General features: G+C 42.3%; 1 protein-coding gene across 1 annotated transcript in view; it reads right to left on the reverse strand.

Annotated features, from left to right (window-relative positions):
* Positions 1-229: 229 nt before the first annotated feature.
* The window catches only part of LOC111864719 (14 kDa phosphohistidine phosphatase), a 305,545-nt gene continuing 289,222 nt past the window's right edge, over positions 230-16,552 (reverse strand). The window contains exon 4 of the mRNA XM_023852198.1: positions 230-664. Within this exon, the coding sequence (XP_023707966.1) occupies positions 572-664 (93 nt within the window). The 3' untranslated portion in view covers positions 230-571. The remainder of the gene's footprint in view (positions 665-16,552) is intronic.

Consider the following 16,552-nt stretch of genomic DNA (forward strand, 5'->3'; position numbering starts at 1 on the left):
TATATTCTGTGTTTGTGTTGTCCTGTGTTTAGGCAGCGGCCTTGCGACGGGCTGATCACTCGTCCTAGGAGTCCTACCGAATGTTTAAAAATGATTACGGAACTGAAAAAGAGGCCAGGCCCCCAAAAAAGGGCTGTAGAGCCATTGGTGAACGAATGATTGAATGAATCAGCTGATAAAATCGTAAATACATGTATATGTTAACTTAAAACCCATTAAAAAGATAGTATGAATTTGAAGTATGATTTATTTATAGAGATGTCTCACATACGAGTATACACACAAACAGGTTACACTGACACTAATGAAAACATAACTCACATAGTTTATGCTACAAATTTGGAGTTGAAAGCAAATTAAGACTGTTAAAAAGTTCACGCTTCGTTATTTGTGTTCTGTTTCACCATGAGCAGATCAATGTGGACGACTAATTACAAATCAAATTAAAAAGAACGCAAAAAAACTATGAAGGCCTGGAGGATTAATTTTCAGATAGGCGAAGAGATGCGTCACAGATAGGGAGGGCTACATTGAAACGCTGAGATGGCCAAACTGAGATGCTCTGTCGCCCTCAATAGCCTTCATCGCTGCAGGAGATACTATAGTCTGTATACTTCTTCTTCAGCAGACCAACCGCCACTTCATGGTCCGCCTTGCCAAACCCCTGAAACACACAACGTTTTAAAGTTAAATACCGCAGCATAAGTACAGCACATATAGTTAGTTAGTTAGTTAGTTATTGGAGAGGGTGGGTTTCCCCATGCACTTAGACCTGTATTGGTCCATTGTGCTTCCCTCTATGATTTCTACAAGTCTCTATATCGTACCGGTATTGGTGCTTACCATCAGTCCCGCCCAGCCAGCGAGACCGGCTCTACTAGCTGAGAGGTATCTATAATCCTTCCCCCATCTACCAGAGGTATTAGAGACTGCTGTTGGGCGGGAAACGTCCGTTAATTTGGCTCAGTGACCTCCTTTGGAGATATGAGGTTCTTTTACGTGCCGTAAAGCTACGATACGGGACCCAGGGCTTAAAGTCCCTCCCGAAGGACTTGTTCCCTGAATTTTTCCACCCTTAAAAATTCGACGACCTCCGCCGGGTATTTGAACCCGCGTACTACGAGTCATGAGGTGGGAACGTTACCTCTAGACTACGGAGGTCGCTTACAGCACATATAGTAGTAACAAAACAAAACAAACCCTGTGGCCTGTAGTCCGCAAGCGAACTATACCGACCGAGCGACCGCCACTTGTCGGAGAAGTTAGTGCCACCTTTCGCGGATAGAGAGTGCCACGTGTTCAGCGCCACGGATCACCACGGCCGTTAATGTCGGTTTTTAGACTGGAATATAGGAGTAACAGGCATAAGGAAATTTACTCCAGTTTGGAATTACAATTATTTTACAAATGCGGTACTTTTTATTTGAACACTTACTTCCTCCTGAAGTTCATTACAAAATAAGCTATTGTTACAGGATATATACTGCTGCAAAGATAAAACACATATACCATAATGTACAGAGAATTATATTGACTTGTATTTTGTTAAATATGCACAGCATAGACGAATGTTTCAAACATAAATTCTGCGTCTTGATGGCGTCTATACACTACACGGCGCTGCGTTCCATTTTGTTGTGTACGAAGAACAGTACTGAGAGACAAAAATATTTTCGATGCAAGTTCCGTGTAAATAATTGTCATACTGTACATACAAAATAAACTCCGTGGCTTGTATTCCGCAAGCGAACTATACCGACCGAGCGTTGATATCACTTTAAATCAGCCACCACTGCTTCCTTCTATATATTTTTCAAGTCGTTATTCATTACTATCCAATCCTTCAACGTCATACAGCCGAAGTTAACTGACATAATTCTTATATAAATGATAAGTAAACAAGTATACATCCTCATGGAGGAAAAAGAGAGAAAGTGAGAGACAAAAACTCGAAGTAAAGCAAGAGAAAGGAAGGTAAAAAGGTAAAGTTGTCTCTGTGCTCAACTGATTAAGCACTACGCCGTGAAGGCTTATGTAAGAGTGGATGTATTGATTCACGTTCTCTTGGCCTCGGCACTAGTTGGAGGTGAGTCCTCAGCTTCATGCCCCGGCCGCTTTACCCCTGAGGAAAGAGCACCCGGTACCCACTGGATAGGAGGTTAAGTTGGGTGGGCCTCAGAGCCGGTCTGGACGACACGGAGAAATGAAAATTCTTGCCCCGCATTAGGACTCGAACTCCGACCCCTTGGTCATCCAGCCTGTAGCCAGTCGCTATATCGACTGCGCTTCCCGGCTCTAGAGAAAGATAAGGAAATAAAAACAGGGGGTAAAAGAAACAAAGAGAACCAGTTCTGGCACGTATACAACACTATGCTGCCACACCCCTGCATATGTGGGCTTCATCCTCAAATACGGCCGGATGGTGCCACAGCCTATACTGATCATTATCCAGTCAACACGACGCTAACAAGTTCAGCTGACAGTGACGTCACCTCTGGTACAGCACGCCGGAGGCAACTTGCGTTCTGACTCCTTCGAGCTGACAGATTTGTAACCGGGGTTGCCGCTTGCCTGAACGCGGCCCCAGGCGACAAGAATTTCCCCGCCAGATAAACTTTCTTAAAACTTTGCTCTATCCCCTGAATATAAGTAAGACACGTTATCGTTGACCTAACTTACTGGATGTCTAACTCTTATCCTAATTCAAAACGCAAGTTTTAAATTTAAGGTTAAGTACTAAACGGTGTACTAGGATAGGTCCAGATAAGAATCCTTCTCTATTTATGGTGTGACCGAAAGTCTGGTTCCCTGCGACGGTGTTGAGTGCTTCTTAACGTCTTGCGGAAACACAATGCCCCTACTTGCTCAGTTATGGAGGAAAGACGTTAAAACGTTTAGGAGTGATTCTTCAGGTAAGCAGCATAGGTTTAGTGGTGCCACAGCCTTCAATTCACATGGCAGCTAATGGGAATACAGAAATGATCTAACCGCAAGCGTCACGTATTGAAAATGTCCAACATTCAAGATTCAACCTTCGATATTTTGAAGAACGAGTTTGACATTATCTTCAATGTGGTTGAAGAATTAATTTTCCTGATTACTGTATTGTGGTATGACGCCCGAAAGCAGGAACAGCGAAGTAAGACTAGACGTTTATTTCTAGTCAACGACTAGTTAAACACGTTCCCGTGAGACTGTTATAAACCCGTTGCCAGGATATGACTGGTGAAGACTGAGAACCCTAGTGCGTGTGTAATGGTGAACTCTAAAGGGTATAGATCGGCAATAGAGCTGCACTGCCTGTAGTCCCGAGTTGTGTGAATAAAGTGTCAATAAATCCAATCATCCAATCCAAAACCCCGTCTACACATGACAATATTGTAGGATGTAATGCCAAGTAGACTGGCAGATATTCACACGTATCAATGCTTCACGGTCCATACCAAACTAAACGGCGTAACTTCTGAGACGAGAACAATCTTAATAGTCACTGCTGTCACATCGCATTTATAGGACTAATGAATAAGTACAGTAAGAGGTAGACATGCTAATGGTTAATTATGTTGGTCAACAGAGTTGTATCAATCAGTGATGCATAAAATAAAAGCAATTATATGAATAAATACAGTTAAGTACATAAATATATGCACATACATTATGCTGTGATGTGGCAGAGTTCAATAGCTAACCAGCTCTACTGAAATTCAATCACAAGTTTCGACAGCGCTAGCACCAAAGTCCACCATTGGAAATGGTCCAATTCAACACGTCAGTATATTTTCTGTGAAAAATAAGTTGATAACCTCTCCGTACAACATTGCGACGCCGTAACGGGCCGTGGGCTCTCTAATCAGAATTGATTACGCATTCAGTGTGTAACCGTCCATTCTGACTGGAGAACTGTTGTGTGAAAATTAAATTTTGTATTAAGTTAAGATTAACAATATTACAAACAAAGAGATCCGGCAGATAGCCAGCTCTTACACGCGGAAGGGACATAGTTCAAGTTTTGCTATGTGAACAGGAAGTAACATCTGGTAATTTCCTGGAATTCTGGCAGTTTCAGCAAAGGCGGAAAGTCTTTGAGAATTTGAGAGCTGACAGCTTGGGACAGCGATAACTTAGAAGTGGGACGGCCGGAGCCTCACACCCTGACCGTCATGCATCAAGGGGGCTGTCAGCTACAGGGGAAAATCGGAATAGATTATAAAAGAACTTTACCTTTTACAGCTTACATGACATGTAGGTAAAGATAAGAGACTTGCGCTTTATATACAGCCTACTCCTAATACCGACGGCTAAGTAGCGACAGCGTGCGTGCGTGTGTGTGTGTGTGAGAGACACCTTATAATTAACCTGTCACTGTTCCACCGAATTCAGTAGAAACACCGTGCCTTTAGGGATTCTGTAAATGTAGTAATTTTAGCGCGTATACATTAATCGATACAAACATGGCGGTTGTACGTACTTGTCAGAGGGACGACACTAGCGCCATATAATGTAAGACCCATAAATGATTTGTGGTTATATGTAAATTTCTGTAAAAATATAATTTTGCCTAGAAATGTAAAATAACAACATAGAGTGGTGGGCACTTTTTACTACGCTCAAAATCGTAAACATTTCTGTCACAGAATTTTTATGAAAGATTTTTACCGAATATCTGGTCATGTGGTTATCATCCTTGCTTCGTACTTGGGAAGTCCCGGGTTAAAATATAAGCTCGGAGACCGGCTAATCAGATCTACATTATTCTCGGTTTTCCTCCGTCCATTTTGATAAATACAGGAATTGTACCTTAAACTAAGTTACGCCGGCTCTCTCCCCATTTAATTATCTACTAATCATCCTAACATTCAACCCTAATCTGAGCAACTGAAAGCGTCATTATTAAACCAAGTATAAATAGGAACGATTTTTGTGCGTTTATAAACACAACCAAGTTACCAAACTGAAGAGATACCGTGTGACGAGTTTTAGGTATCTGTAATCTATTTATTTCAACAAGAGTGGAATATATAGATATTTTAAAAAATTTCCCGTTCTAATCAGTGGATTCAATGTTAATTCATTGTGCATACAAACCCACTGTTGCAAAGAAACCCACACTACACTGAAATTAGTGTGCAGAGTGTCAGAAAATATTATCAGCATTGTAAAAGAAAATTAAAGCAAAATTATATCCATATCTATTAAACAATCTACGTATATTTTACGGAAGTCACCAGTGTTTTTGTACGACAAGCCACTTTTGACAACATCGACAGAATTCAATTTTAGGTTCATACAGTACGAGAGCAAGTACTGTACCGATAAAAACCAACTTTAAACACACCAGACAATTCCGGTGCAGACCTTCCATAACCTCAAACAGAAAATTTAATAAAAATTCGTCTAACAGTAATTTTATAAGGTTATAGCCTTACTAATACTAACATGCGACTCAGAAACGAGTACGTTGTCAAAAGGAAATGGAAAACTAAAATGAATCGCTGAGATGAAATTTTCATGAAATGTAGTGGGACATACACGCCATTATATGCCATTACAGAAGGGTTACAGGCAACTATATCAACACCACCATCTGACACACACTGACAATACACGTACTTCCTCTGCTGACGCAACCATCACAAACATCTGCTTGCTATGTACATGATGACAGCAAACAGACTCTGTGTGGAGATGGGAAGTACAGTATTTAAAAGAAGGCCATAAGCTTTTCTTAGAAAGTTTGTGTTCATGAAGCGAGGCTTAAACGAGCTTCGCGATTTTATATTACAGCCTCTCTGAACACAGCTGAGATTAAGTTCTAAAGTTTCGCTCGTGCAGGAGGAATCTGGAGACTTGTATCTCGCAGTTATATCAATAACAGTCTTTGCCATCATCTTAAGTGCATTAGGATATTTTAATTACATTGCAGCTACCATCTGAGCACCTCACTCCCAAGACATAGAGCGCTTTACACACGCTGAACATTGAAACGCTTCTTGTAGCACACATCGCTGCATCACTGTCAAACAAATGAGAAGTTGCATCTTGAAGTCAAGTGCTTCCTAGATCGATTCCAAGTACACCTCAACCATTTCCATGCTACCCACGAGATATCTCAGCTAGGAAAAAAAAAATTTCTGGATTGGATTTAACATTTGATAAGATCAGTGAAAGAAACGTCTAATAATGAAGTCCATGCGGAAGAGTTCTTGAGAAGCTTATTATGGCACCCGAAGTTTAATTATCGTGTTAACGAGGTCTGCCACTGGTCGCTATCCTGAGTCAGATGAATCCAGTCGACATTATCGCATCTTCTTTCTTTAATATTATCTCCATCAATGCCAAGGTCTTCTAAGTGATAACTCCATTAGGGTTTCGACCACATCTTATATGGACTTCTCAAATAATCTCCTGAACAACCTATCGGCAAGCACTATCATAACTGCCTGCCAGTTTTTTTAGGGGTTTATGCGTAAAGGAAGGTGAAGGGATGCGAAGAAGTAAAATATACCTTGCTGTCCTCACGGCTGCAGGAAGCTGAAGTATTAGGGGTGTTTTTTGATCAGAAATATTCGTCCAATTCGGCGAGAGGATGCAGAGCATTTTGCGCTTTAGCGTTGCTGAATACAAGCAACGACAATTCACTTCAGAGCAGTAGTGCACTTTTTGAGGCATGTCTCTGGATGCATAATGTGAATTACGCCTGAATGCCGGAAGTGTGCAGCCAGAAAAGCACATCAGAGACGTCCATTGCTAGACAAAACACGTTCCCGCGGTAACGAATACGCTTGTATAAATCAAAGCGTTGTCCCGAATTATCACAAGATTGCGAGAAAAAGGATTCATGAAGAATAGTAATTGAACCCTTGGGGGCGGCGATCTCTACTACGTTCTCAGGGAATTTATAAAAGACAGTGCATTCATCAGTATTGGAGTAGTCAGTAGTTAAAGTGTTAACCAGACAAGATTTGTTACCAAGCAACGACTAAGCAAAACACGTTGAATACTTTATTTTATGTGTTACAATTATAGTAATCTTTACCTACCTACCTACCACTCGGAGCTGCAGCCCTTAGTGAGCCTTGGCCCCCTCTGCAGTCTCCACAACCAATGGACGCTGCCATAGGAATGGACCCACGCATGATGACCCGAGGCTGGTTGTTAGGTTTCTGAACAAAATTCTTTTTACAGGATGAGGTTGTTAGCCTCATGCTCAACCCCCAACCTGGTAGACCCGGGTATCTCTCTTAGTCTGGACTCTACCATTTGACCTTTCCAGCATGGGTGACCCTACCGGTAGTTAAACTACCGCCGGCATAGCTCTGCAAGTCACAGAGTCACGCAGGCCCCACCACCACGACAATGTGGAGACACATTTGGGGGTTACAGTAATCTTTAGAGTGTTATAATTAATTGTAGTTACGACTTGTAATAAATCTATTCACCAATCCAAAACAAGTCTACAAGTCACAAAAACATGTGACAATATTTACAGACCATGTACACAATAGGACAAAAAGCAATTTATTAAAAATATATATGAGAGAATCCGAGACAACTTACATAAAGTAGTGAGAGATTATAATAACACATGAGACCTTGCAATTTAATGTATTTATTCAGACTTGCGACGTACACTGGGACAACACGAAATATTTGCATGCTTGTCATTATTATTCTTCATGCGCTTGCACAAGTGTCGCTCTCTTCTGTGATAGGCGTCACTATGGAGAGAAGGGTTCCTACTTACGTCAGCGCCTGTGCTTACTCTGTGGGGGTAACTGTCACAAACATGCGGCTGGCTAGCTCCCTGATTAGGTAGAGTCATCTGTTCCTGCAAACTCTCCAGCGTTGACGTAAACTCCTGAAACGTTCAACTGTTGTTCTCTTAACTCTCATTAAATTACTCCTGTAATTTATTCAATTCCTCCCCTACTACAACCCTAACAGCACTGTTTCTGTCTGAATTTCGAAGAAATCTTGCTTCACTATAACAAGTCTATTTTCAGTTCTGTTCCATATTCTATGGATAACTGTGGAGCTATTTCAAGGAAATAGCGCCTCCGGTCTAGAAAAACGAGATTAACGGCCGCGGGGATCCGTTGCGCTGACCATGCGACACCCTCTATCTGCTAAAGTTGGTACTAACTTCGGTCTCTCGGTCGGTATAGTTCTCTTGAGGACTACAGGCTACGGAGTTATTTTTGTTCTATGTTGTAATGCCGCAAATGTATTACTGGCCTTAATTTATAGTTCGCACTACTGATCTGGCGAGCATCAGTGCGAGTGTCATCACAGCCGACCAACGAGTTATTGCCATTAAACTGAAAGCGAGGCCGAAATGTCTTATATCAATTTTCAGCACCCAATTTCAAGACTCTAGCCGGTCACGGTAGCCGAGCGGTCTAAGGCATGTACTGTCTTCGCTCGCTTGGAAGCCGAGATCGTGGGTTCGAATCCCACTCAGGGCATAGATGTTTACTTTGTGTGTGCGTTTTTCTGTGTTTGTGTACAGGTAGAGGCCTTGCGACGAGCTGATCACCCGCCCAAGGAGTCCTACCGAATGTGTAAGATCTAGAAAAGCCGAAGTGAACGGAGAAGTTCATGGAGGTAGGCCTAGGCCCACTGGGGTTGTAGTGCCAAGGGAAAAAAAATTTCAAGACTCTACATTAACATAAACTAATGTCACTCCCACCTCATAATTTTGCACATTAGCAGCGTGGCTATTATTCGTAATAGGACATTAGGAAGTACAAAAGATTGGTGAGGTGGTCACAAGTGTCGTGATGTTCACACTACATTTCATGCACAGCCGATTACTGATTCAAAGATGATTAGTGGAGGTCCAGGCTGACACAACCGCCTCTGCTTCTGGGCAACAGAGGTTAAAGGGGCCGATGGTAACAAGGAGAGAGAGGTGGGAAGGGCATGGAACACACGTAGGAGAGAAGATAAATAGATGCAGTGTCGTCGGAAAATCCGAAGGAAAGAGACCAGTTGCAAGACCTAGGCATAGACAGGATTATATAAAATGTATCTTAAGAAAATCTGATTGGAGGATGTGCAGTGAATTCATCTACCTCGGGATAGGGGCCAGTGGTGGGTGGGTTCTTGTCAACGCGGTACTGAACCTCAAAGTTCCACACAATTCTGGGAATTTACTGACTAGCTGAGCAATTATTAGCTCTTCACGAAGGTCAAAGACCAACTGAAATAGATAGCGAGGCTAAAAGGGCCAGAAAAATATAGGAAAAGGCTTTAGAAAGAGGTAAAAGGAAAACGGAATATTCTAGGAACCACAAGTGTCCAGGCTTGCAGCTTCTACCCTCAGAAACCCAGCTCAAACATATGAAACAATGTGATCATACGGGTCAACACGGAGCAAGGACGAGAGTCCGGATATCCTTACAGATCTAAGCCAACGGCAACCGGGCTCATCAACTACCTCCCACTTCGGTCACTCAGAACAGTCACATAGCACCGAAAGCGATAGAAGAACGAAAGACTTGTTTTAACAGCGGTGGCTATGCAGAGTTCTGCCTTTTTGCATATAGCGTCGTGTAGTCCAGTAAAGCTCCCCACTACAACGTATTTCCCTATATTCCCCTCGAGCTGTTAAGCCCACGACTACGACGTATTTCCATATGCTCCCCTCGAGTCGTCTAGGGATTCTGTTCACAAGAAAATGTTATTAGTGATAACCGTCATTAGCTTGCCGCTTGCTTCGGATGGTTTGTTGCTTCGTTCACTTTTCGGGCATGAACATGGAGGCGACAAGTTCCGCCGAAACATCGGTTGATCTGACATCGGTAAGGATGCTGGGTAGGCCTTAGAGCCGGTCTGGACGCTGTGGAGAAGGCAAGAAACTATGGCCACTGCCCGTAGCCAGACGCTATACCGACTCCAAACGTAAAGATACAATATAAATTTCTTTCTATGTTCAATTAAACACCAAGGCATGAAGACATATGGGGGACTGGAGGCAGAGTTCCGCGTGTTCTTTACCTCAGTACTAGGAGGAGACGAGTGGTCAGTTTCACGTTCCGAGACTGGGGAGAGGACCAGGTACCCACTGAGCCCCAGAGCTGATCCTGACCTGAGCTACGATTCCTAGCAGCAGGTGATGTACTGCCCAGTACTGAAAAACTCCCGGACCCAGTACGACTATTGTCACCAATCTTAAAATGCAAAAGACAAATACGGCAGTTTTCGGATAAAAAACTAATTTGAAGTACTAAGTCGGAATGTTGAGGGTTTAAGGAAGTCCAAGAAAAGTCCCAGTCGGATAGCCAATCATCGGGCCGAAATCTGAACCCCGGATCTCCACGAATACAAAGCAGCAGTGCTACCAATTCAAAGCGACATTTGGTGTCGTGTATGCCTGCATCAATTATAGNCAGTGAGTCCTGGAGCTACCGCCGAGTTAGCCAGCAACTAGTCAGTTGTATTGTGGCATTTGGAGTGTACTAATTTTGATACTGCAGATAGCAGTAATCGTAAATCTGTAATTTGGGTGATTGTAAGTGCGAATGTGAAATAAAATTCGCTACATCAAATACATCGAGAAGTTATTTGTCGCGATATACCCCGCGATACGCGACAATATGTACGTGTATAATACTTCAGACAGCAAACAATGCCCCACACAATGTTGACAAAACATCTTCCTGTAACATAACAAATTAAAAAAAACATGTTTTTTGTAGTGCAGTCAGCGTATTCTAAAGTCCTACATGACGACAGCAGTTTCGAGACAGTCTTGCATATGTAACCTCAGTTTCCCTTTACCTCTTCCGTATGCTGATATTGTGTGCAGCTTCCTCGTTCAGTTAGCGTGAGAAGAACAGAAAATAGAACCGTCGGGTAAACATAGCTTCTCCCAGATGGAAAGACATCAGTTGAAAGAAATGTCGGGCAAAAGCCCCACAGCTGAAGCCAATTTTACGTTACGTCTTATCGGGTGAAATAAAGTTACATTGTATTCAAAATGAAATCCTCACGCAGCGATGAACAGACGTGGGGCCTTCAGAGTTCTCTTCGTAAAGAAGCACTGAAAACGAACTGCTCATGGGCGAATTTGACCTGTGATTAAACTAAGAAGAAATACGGCCAGTGAAGGGTAACGGACTTACAGCATGTTCTGCACTAGACAGAGGTGAATGATCAGCTTGATGCATCTGTCATTTTACACAAGGCGAAACAACCTCTGTTATCCATTGGATAGGAGGTGGGGTGGGCCTCAGAGCCGGTCTGGACGTTGTGGAGAAGAAAAAAATATCTCACCCCTGCCGGGAATCGAAACCCAGCCGTCCAGACCGTAACCAGTCGCTATCACGGGTCCTATAAGTACTGCGTGGTTTCCTCTTTTCCTTGACGATTGAGATGACTATTTCCGTAAGCATCGTAGCAGACAAACGAACTAAAAGTTGCACAGATATGGTAAGCTTGGCTCTGTATTCTGGAAGTCCCAGGTTCGGTTATTCTGCTATCCTTATGTGGTACTTCCCAGCTGTCCTGCAGTCAGACGGTAGGATACGTCATAACAATCCACGGCCGCTTCCTCTCATGTCCTTCAACGTCACCTTCTCGTCCGATGCCACATTATGAGAAGCTGCTAGTCGCTCACTCGGCCAAGAAACTTCATAAATTCTATGGAATTGGAATGTTTATTATGTATACTCAAGAGCCCATCACTGGTCTCTATGGCGAGACACACAAATCTAGTCCATATCTTCTTTTTATCATCTGTATAAATAATTTTAATATTATACACCTTTTTACGTCTACCTGTCTCAAGAGTCAGTTTTCCCGACTACCGTTTTTATGGAAGTGATATTTATATCATGCGTGCTATATGAACATTTTATTCACCTCGATTTGATGAACGTAACGGTGTCCTGAGGAGAAATCATCTAGCATTTTCCAAGGCGTAGATGGGTGGCTAATATTAAAATTGATCTTAGAGAGATAGGACGGGATGGTATGGATTGGATTGATTCAGGATAGGGACCAGTGGAGAGCTCTTGTGAACACGGTAATGAACCTTCGGGTTCCATAAAAAGCTGGTAAATTCTTGAGTAGCTGCAGAATTGGCGGCTCCTCAAGAAGGGCTCAGCTCCATGAGTAAGTAAGTTAGTACAGCGTATGCCCCGCCAATTATGACACTCCATACTATTTTTTTTATTGCTAGTGGGGTGGGACTAAGTCCCTTGTACTGCGGCCATTTCTGGTCTATTGTACCAGCCCCAGATTATAGGTGAGGGTGATTGTGGAGTAATTGGTGGAATGAAGATTGGCAGGGGAAACCGAAGTACTCGGAGAAAACCTGCACCAGCGCCACTTTGTCCACCATATATCCCACTTGACCAGACCCGGGATCGAACCCTGGCCGCCGCGGTGGGAAGCCAGCGACTCAACGCTTGAGCTATGGCGCGGCCCACTCCATACTATATGGTACTATATGACGGTAATCGAATCGGATATAGTTAGACCCTCCTTCCCATGTAAACACTGATTTCGTTATGATTCTAGGGACCCTAATCCTATAGCGGAATTAGTTGGTCTGGCCAAAGCCATAAAAGGAAATGAAAACTAAGGTATTGGTCGTAACAGGTCGGGGAAATGCTTGTTCGATTGGGGAAGGGAAGAGCAGACATGGTCTGTAATTTTTATTGGCGCAGATCACTTAGCAGACCGCTGAGAATACAGAAACCGACCAATCGTTCTGCTCAGATCTACGAATGCGACTAAAGCCATCTCGCTAACTGCATGGCAAGAAAAATCACTTACAGAATTGCATTTCAAAGTTTATGACAGGATATCGGCCTGTGTGTGAAAGCGAAGGATGAAATGAAACAAATTAAGTTATTAGTTCGCATGTCACGAAATGAATCGGATATTATAACTTCCTTTGTCATTAAATTGTGGGATTTATATTAGGTCTCCTAGGATTTGAATGTTGTCACGCGTGACGAAAATAACGGGTTCTAGTTCGGATTTATTAGCACCTTGGTTACAACCTCTCTAAATTACAGTCAATATAGCGATATCGCTGATTTACACATTTTCCGGTTCACCGTTTCACACGCACTAAGATTCTCCGTCTTCACTAGTCGTATCCTGGCAACGGATCTCAACACTGAAACTATAACTTCAAATCACTATGGAGTCCGCTTGCCATTTCTTTTTCAATCACTCTGGAACTCAAATGCACTCTGTTGAAGTCAAAACTGAACTTCCCGTGGCTGTCTCCTACCGAGAACTCACTTGAACGCAACTGAACTTAAAACTGAAAGCTGTTATATCTGTAACTGTCGTTATATAGCCTCCGCACCGACCACGCATGGAAAACACAGTCCTACTGTTGCATACGGAAGACCACATTAAAAACAAGTCACGTGATAGGTACTACGCCAGTCCATTGGCGCGCTGACTGTTGCCTTGCAATGAGCTATAAACATTCGTCATATTAAACGTCTATGTATCCACAGTCCGTCAACAGTGAAACAATTGTCTATTCCTGAAGATGGCCATCTATAGCCGAAACATGTTGTATTAAGTGTTCAATGGTGAATAAACAATTGTATTGTTGACGGACTGTATATACATAGACTTTTTAATTAAAGTTTTGTAACAGGATGCTGAAATACAGAATTCGTCCTATTGTTCAGTGCGCTTAAGCGAGAAGGTGTCTATCGCGCTGCTCAATAGCTATACACCTTACAGTATGATAATATTTCACATTATATATATATATATTTATTTAATTCCTTATCATGGCAATTTACTTAATTCCTTTCAACATGCAATTATTATGAAATAAAAAAGTAATATTGTTAAATCGAAATGCTTTAGGCAGAAAGAAGGCCGATACATTTCTTCAAATCATGTTAAAAATCAGCATCAAAACAAGGCGTGAACACGACTGCCTGAGAAGTGGATGACATTAAAACAGAAAACACCATTCTAAAACATAAGCATATGTGCTACATACAGAGTGTATTTATTTGTTATGGAGGGACCCAGCTTACTCATAAACTGCCCATAACATCGTAACACTCAACTCTACGTTCAAAAATTTAAATGGCGAGTTATATTTCGCAACACTTCGTAACCTATTAGTTCTTTACGATGATAGGTGCTTACAACCACCGCAACCCCTCACACTGGAGGACCACCACTTGTCGGTTGGCAACCGTTTCCTCCGTTCATGAAACCTTGGTGACAAAGTCCCGGTAACATGGATTTAGAAGGAGGCTTCTGTGAATTCAACAATGAAGTTTCGGGTTTCGTAGGAACAATGAACTTCTACAGACTGTATGGCTTGGAGCGAGACGGGTGGATGGATAATATTAAAATGGATCTTAGAGAGCGAGTATAGGATGGTATGGATTGGATTGATCTGGCTCAGGATAGGAACCAGTAGAGGGCTCTTGTGAACATGGTAATGAACCATCTGGTTCCATGAAATGTGGGGAAGTTCTTGAGTAGCTGCACAATTGGCGGCTTCTCAAGAAGGGCTTAGCTCCATGAGTGAGAGTGAGTGAAGAGGTAGAGTTTTGAAAGGAGGTGATCTTGGCCCATTTCAAGGCACTAAATCGGAATTCACAGGTGATGGTAGAATATCTTGGAAAACTTAAAGTCAGGATAGGGAGTAACGCGGCCGAAATTTTACCACACACCTCCCGAATAAAAATCCTGAGCGTTGACTGGTCAGTAGTGCCAACTGCTGAAAGGAGACCCTACACTAAGCAGTTAGTTCATTTAGAAGAAAACGTCAATCACCGTTATGTTATTGTTAGCCCGCTTTAATGTGACGTTCCAGTAACGCTGTAGGCTAAACACAACACAACAAAATCAATGAAACTGACGCAGCGAGTTTTCTATTTTAAATTCAATGTAATTGCTTCGTAGTTGCGATCCCATGGCCGGGAAGCTTTTCCTAGTAAATTCAGCGCACTTCCTAACCCCTTGTGTGACCCATGGTTGTGGCTTCAAAAAGCTGCCACGGATAATTCAGTGGATGTGAATTATATCACCTCACTCAAATAGCACGTTACAGCAATCACCGGACACACTCGCGTCATTTATTGGATGGTTGCTATAATCCTCACATGATGTAGAGCTCTTATGGCCACGCAAACTCGATAGACAGGGCGTATAAAACAGAACTTCCCCTAACAGAAATCAATACAGTGAGCATCCTCCTTGCGTTTAATAAAAACACATTCTTTCTTACTTACTTAGTTATGAATCGGAAAGAATGTTGAAGAAAGCGGTCATGTCTATGTTATGGTGTAATAAATTTTTTCCCGGCGCAACCAAGGAAAACCCAGAAAAACCGGTCGCCGGTTTTGGGTTTAAACTTAGGATCCCCATAGTAACCAATATGTTCTGGGAAGAACTAACTGCCTACTTTCTTGTGACACGACACGGACAGCATAGAAAACGACGCGTCCAAGAATTATTTTATTGTTGCTTGTGCATTTTTTTCCCCCAGTAACGTGTTTACCGAGCCGTCGCCTAGCAACTATAGGGGGATACACATTCAGGCATACGGACTGATGGCAGGGACTTATGAAGTAGGCCCTTCAGATGGGCTCAACTGCCATGATATACACAGTTTCATAGAAACTGGAACAGATATTCAAAAATTAAGGGAGGGATACACAGACACACTAACATGGTGATCGCAACGGAAAGCAGGCTAAAACAGAGGTGTTAACAGTATCAACGCGTCGTTCTCTTTTGTTAGTCTTTTGTATGGATTATACATTCTTCTGAGAAAATCTTACAGACAGCTGTTAGGAACTGTTTTTAGTGTCAAAAAAGTCCTAAATCTATTGTAGAATTTAATTCTGAATCCTTTTTCACGATTGCAGTACATTTCTATAAATGGATGGAAAGTAAATAGCGGTAATACCGCGCCACAAATATCGCCTGATATACTTGTTTAGATAACACGCACAGCAAGGGTGTCAGAGAAGTTGCCGCATCATTCAGGCTTTCTAGCTTTCAAGTCGGATTTACAGTATCGTAGCTCACTAGATATGTTGACATAAAGAAGGATAAAAACATACCGGAATTTATCCCCAACTGTAGTGACGCAATGTTCACCCTCTTCATTCTGCGTCTATGTTTATTTCAATGTCAGACTACAAGCTGATAATTACAGCTAAGAAATCGCTACAGCCTATTAGACGTTTCGATATACGAAATCTTATACGATATATGTACATCTTATAAATAATTAAACTACCTCGTATTAAAACTTGAAGATCCAACAGTACTTACACAATTCCAACATCCGACGCATGTGAAACTAATCTGACATTACAAAACTATCTTTTTTTTTTCTTGGTACTACAGCCCCAGTGGGCGTAGGCCTACCTCCATGAACTTCTCCGTTCACTTCGTATTTTTTTTCTAGATCTTACACCTTCGGTAGGACTCCTTGGGCGGGTGATCAGCTCGTCGCAAGGCCTCTACCTGTACACAACCACGGAAAAACGCACACACACAAACTAAACATCCATGCCCTGAGTGGGATTGGAACCCA

Source organism: Cryptotermes secundus, unplaced genomic scaffold, assembly GCF_002891405.2.
Source record: "Cryptotermes secundus unplaced genomic scaffold, Csec_1.0 scaffold654, whole genome shotgun sequence".
Taxonomy (NCBI): Eukaryota; Metazoa; Arthropoda; class Insecta; order Blattodea; family Kalotermitidae; genus Cryptotermes; species Cryptotermes secundus.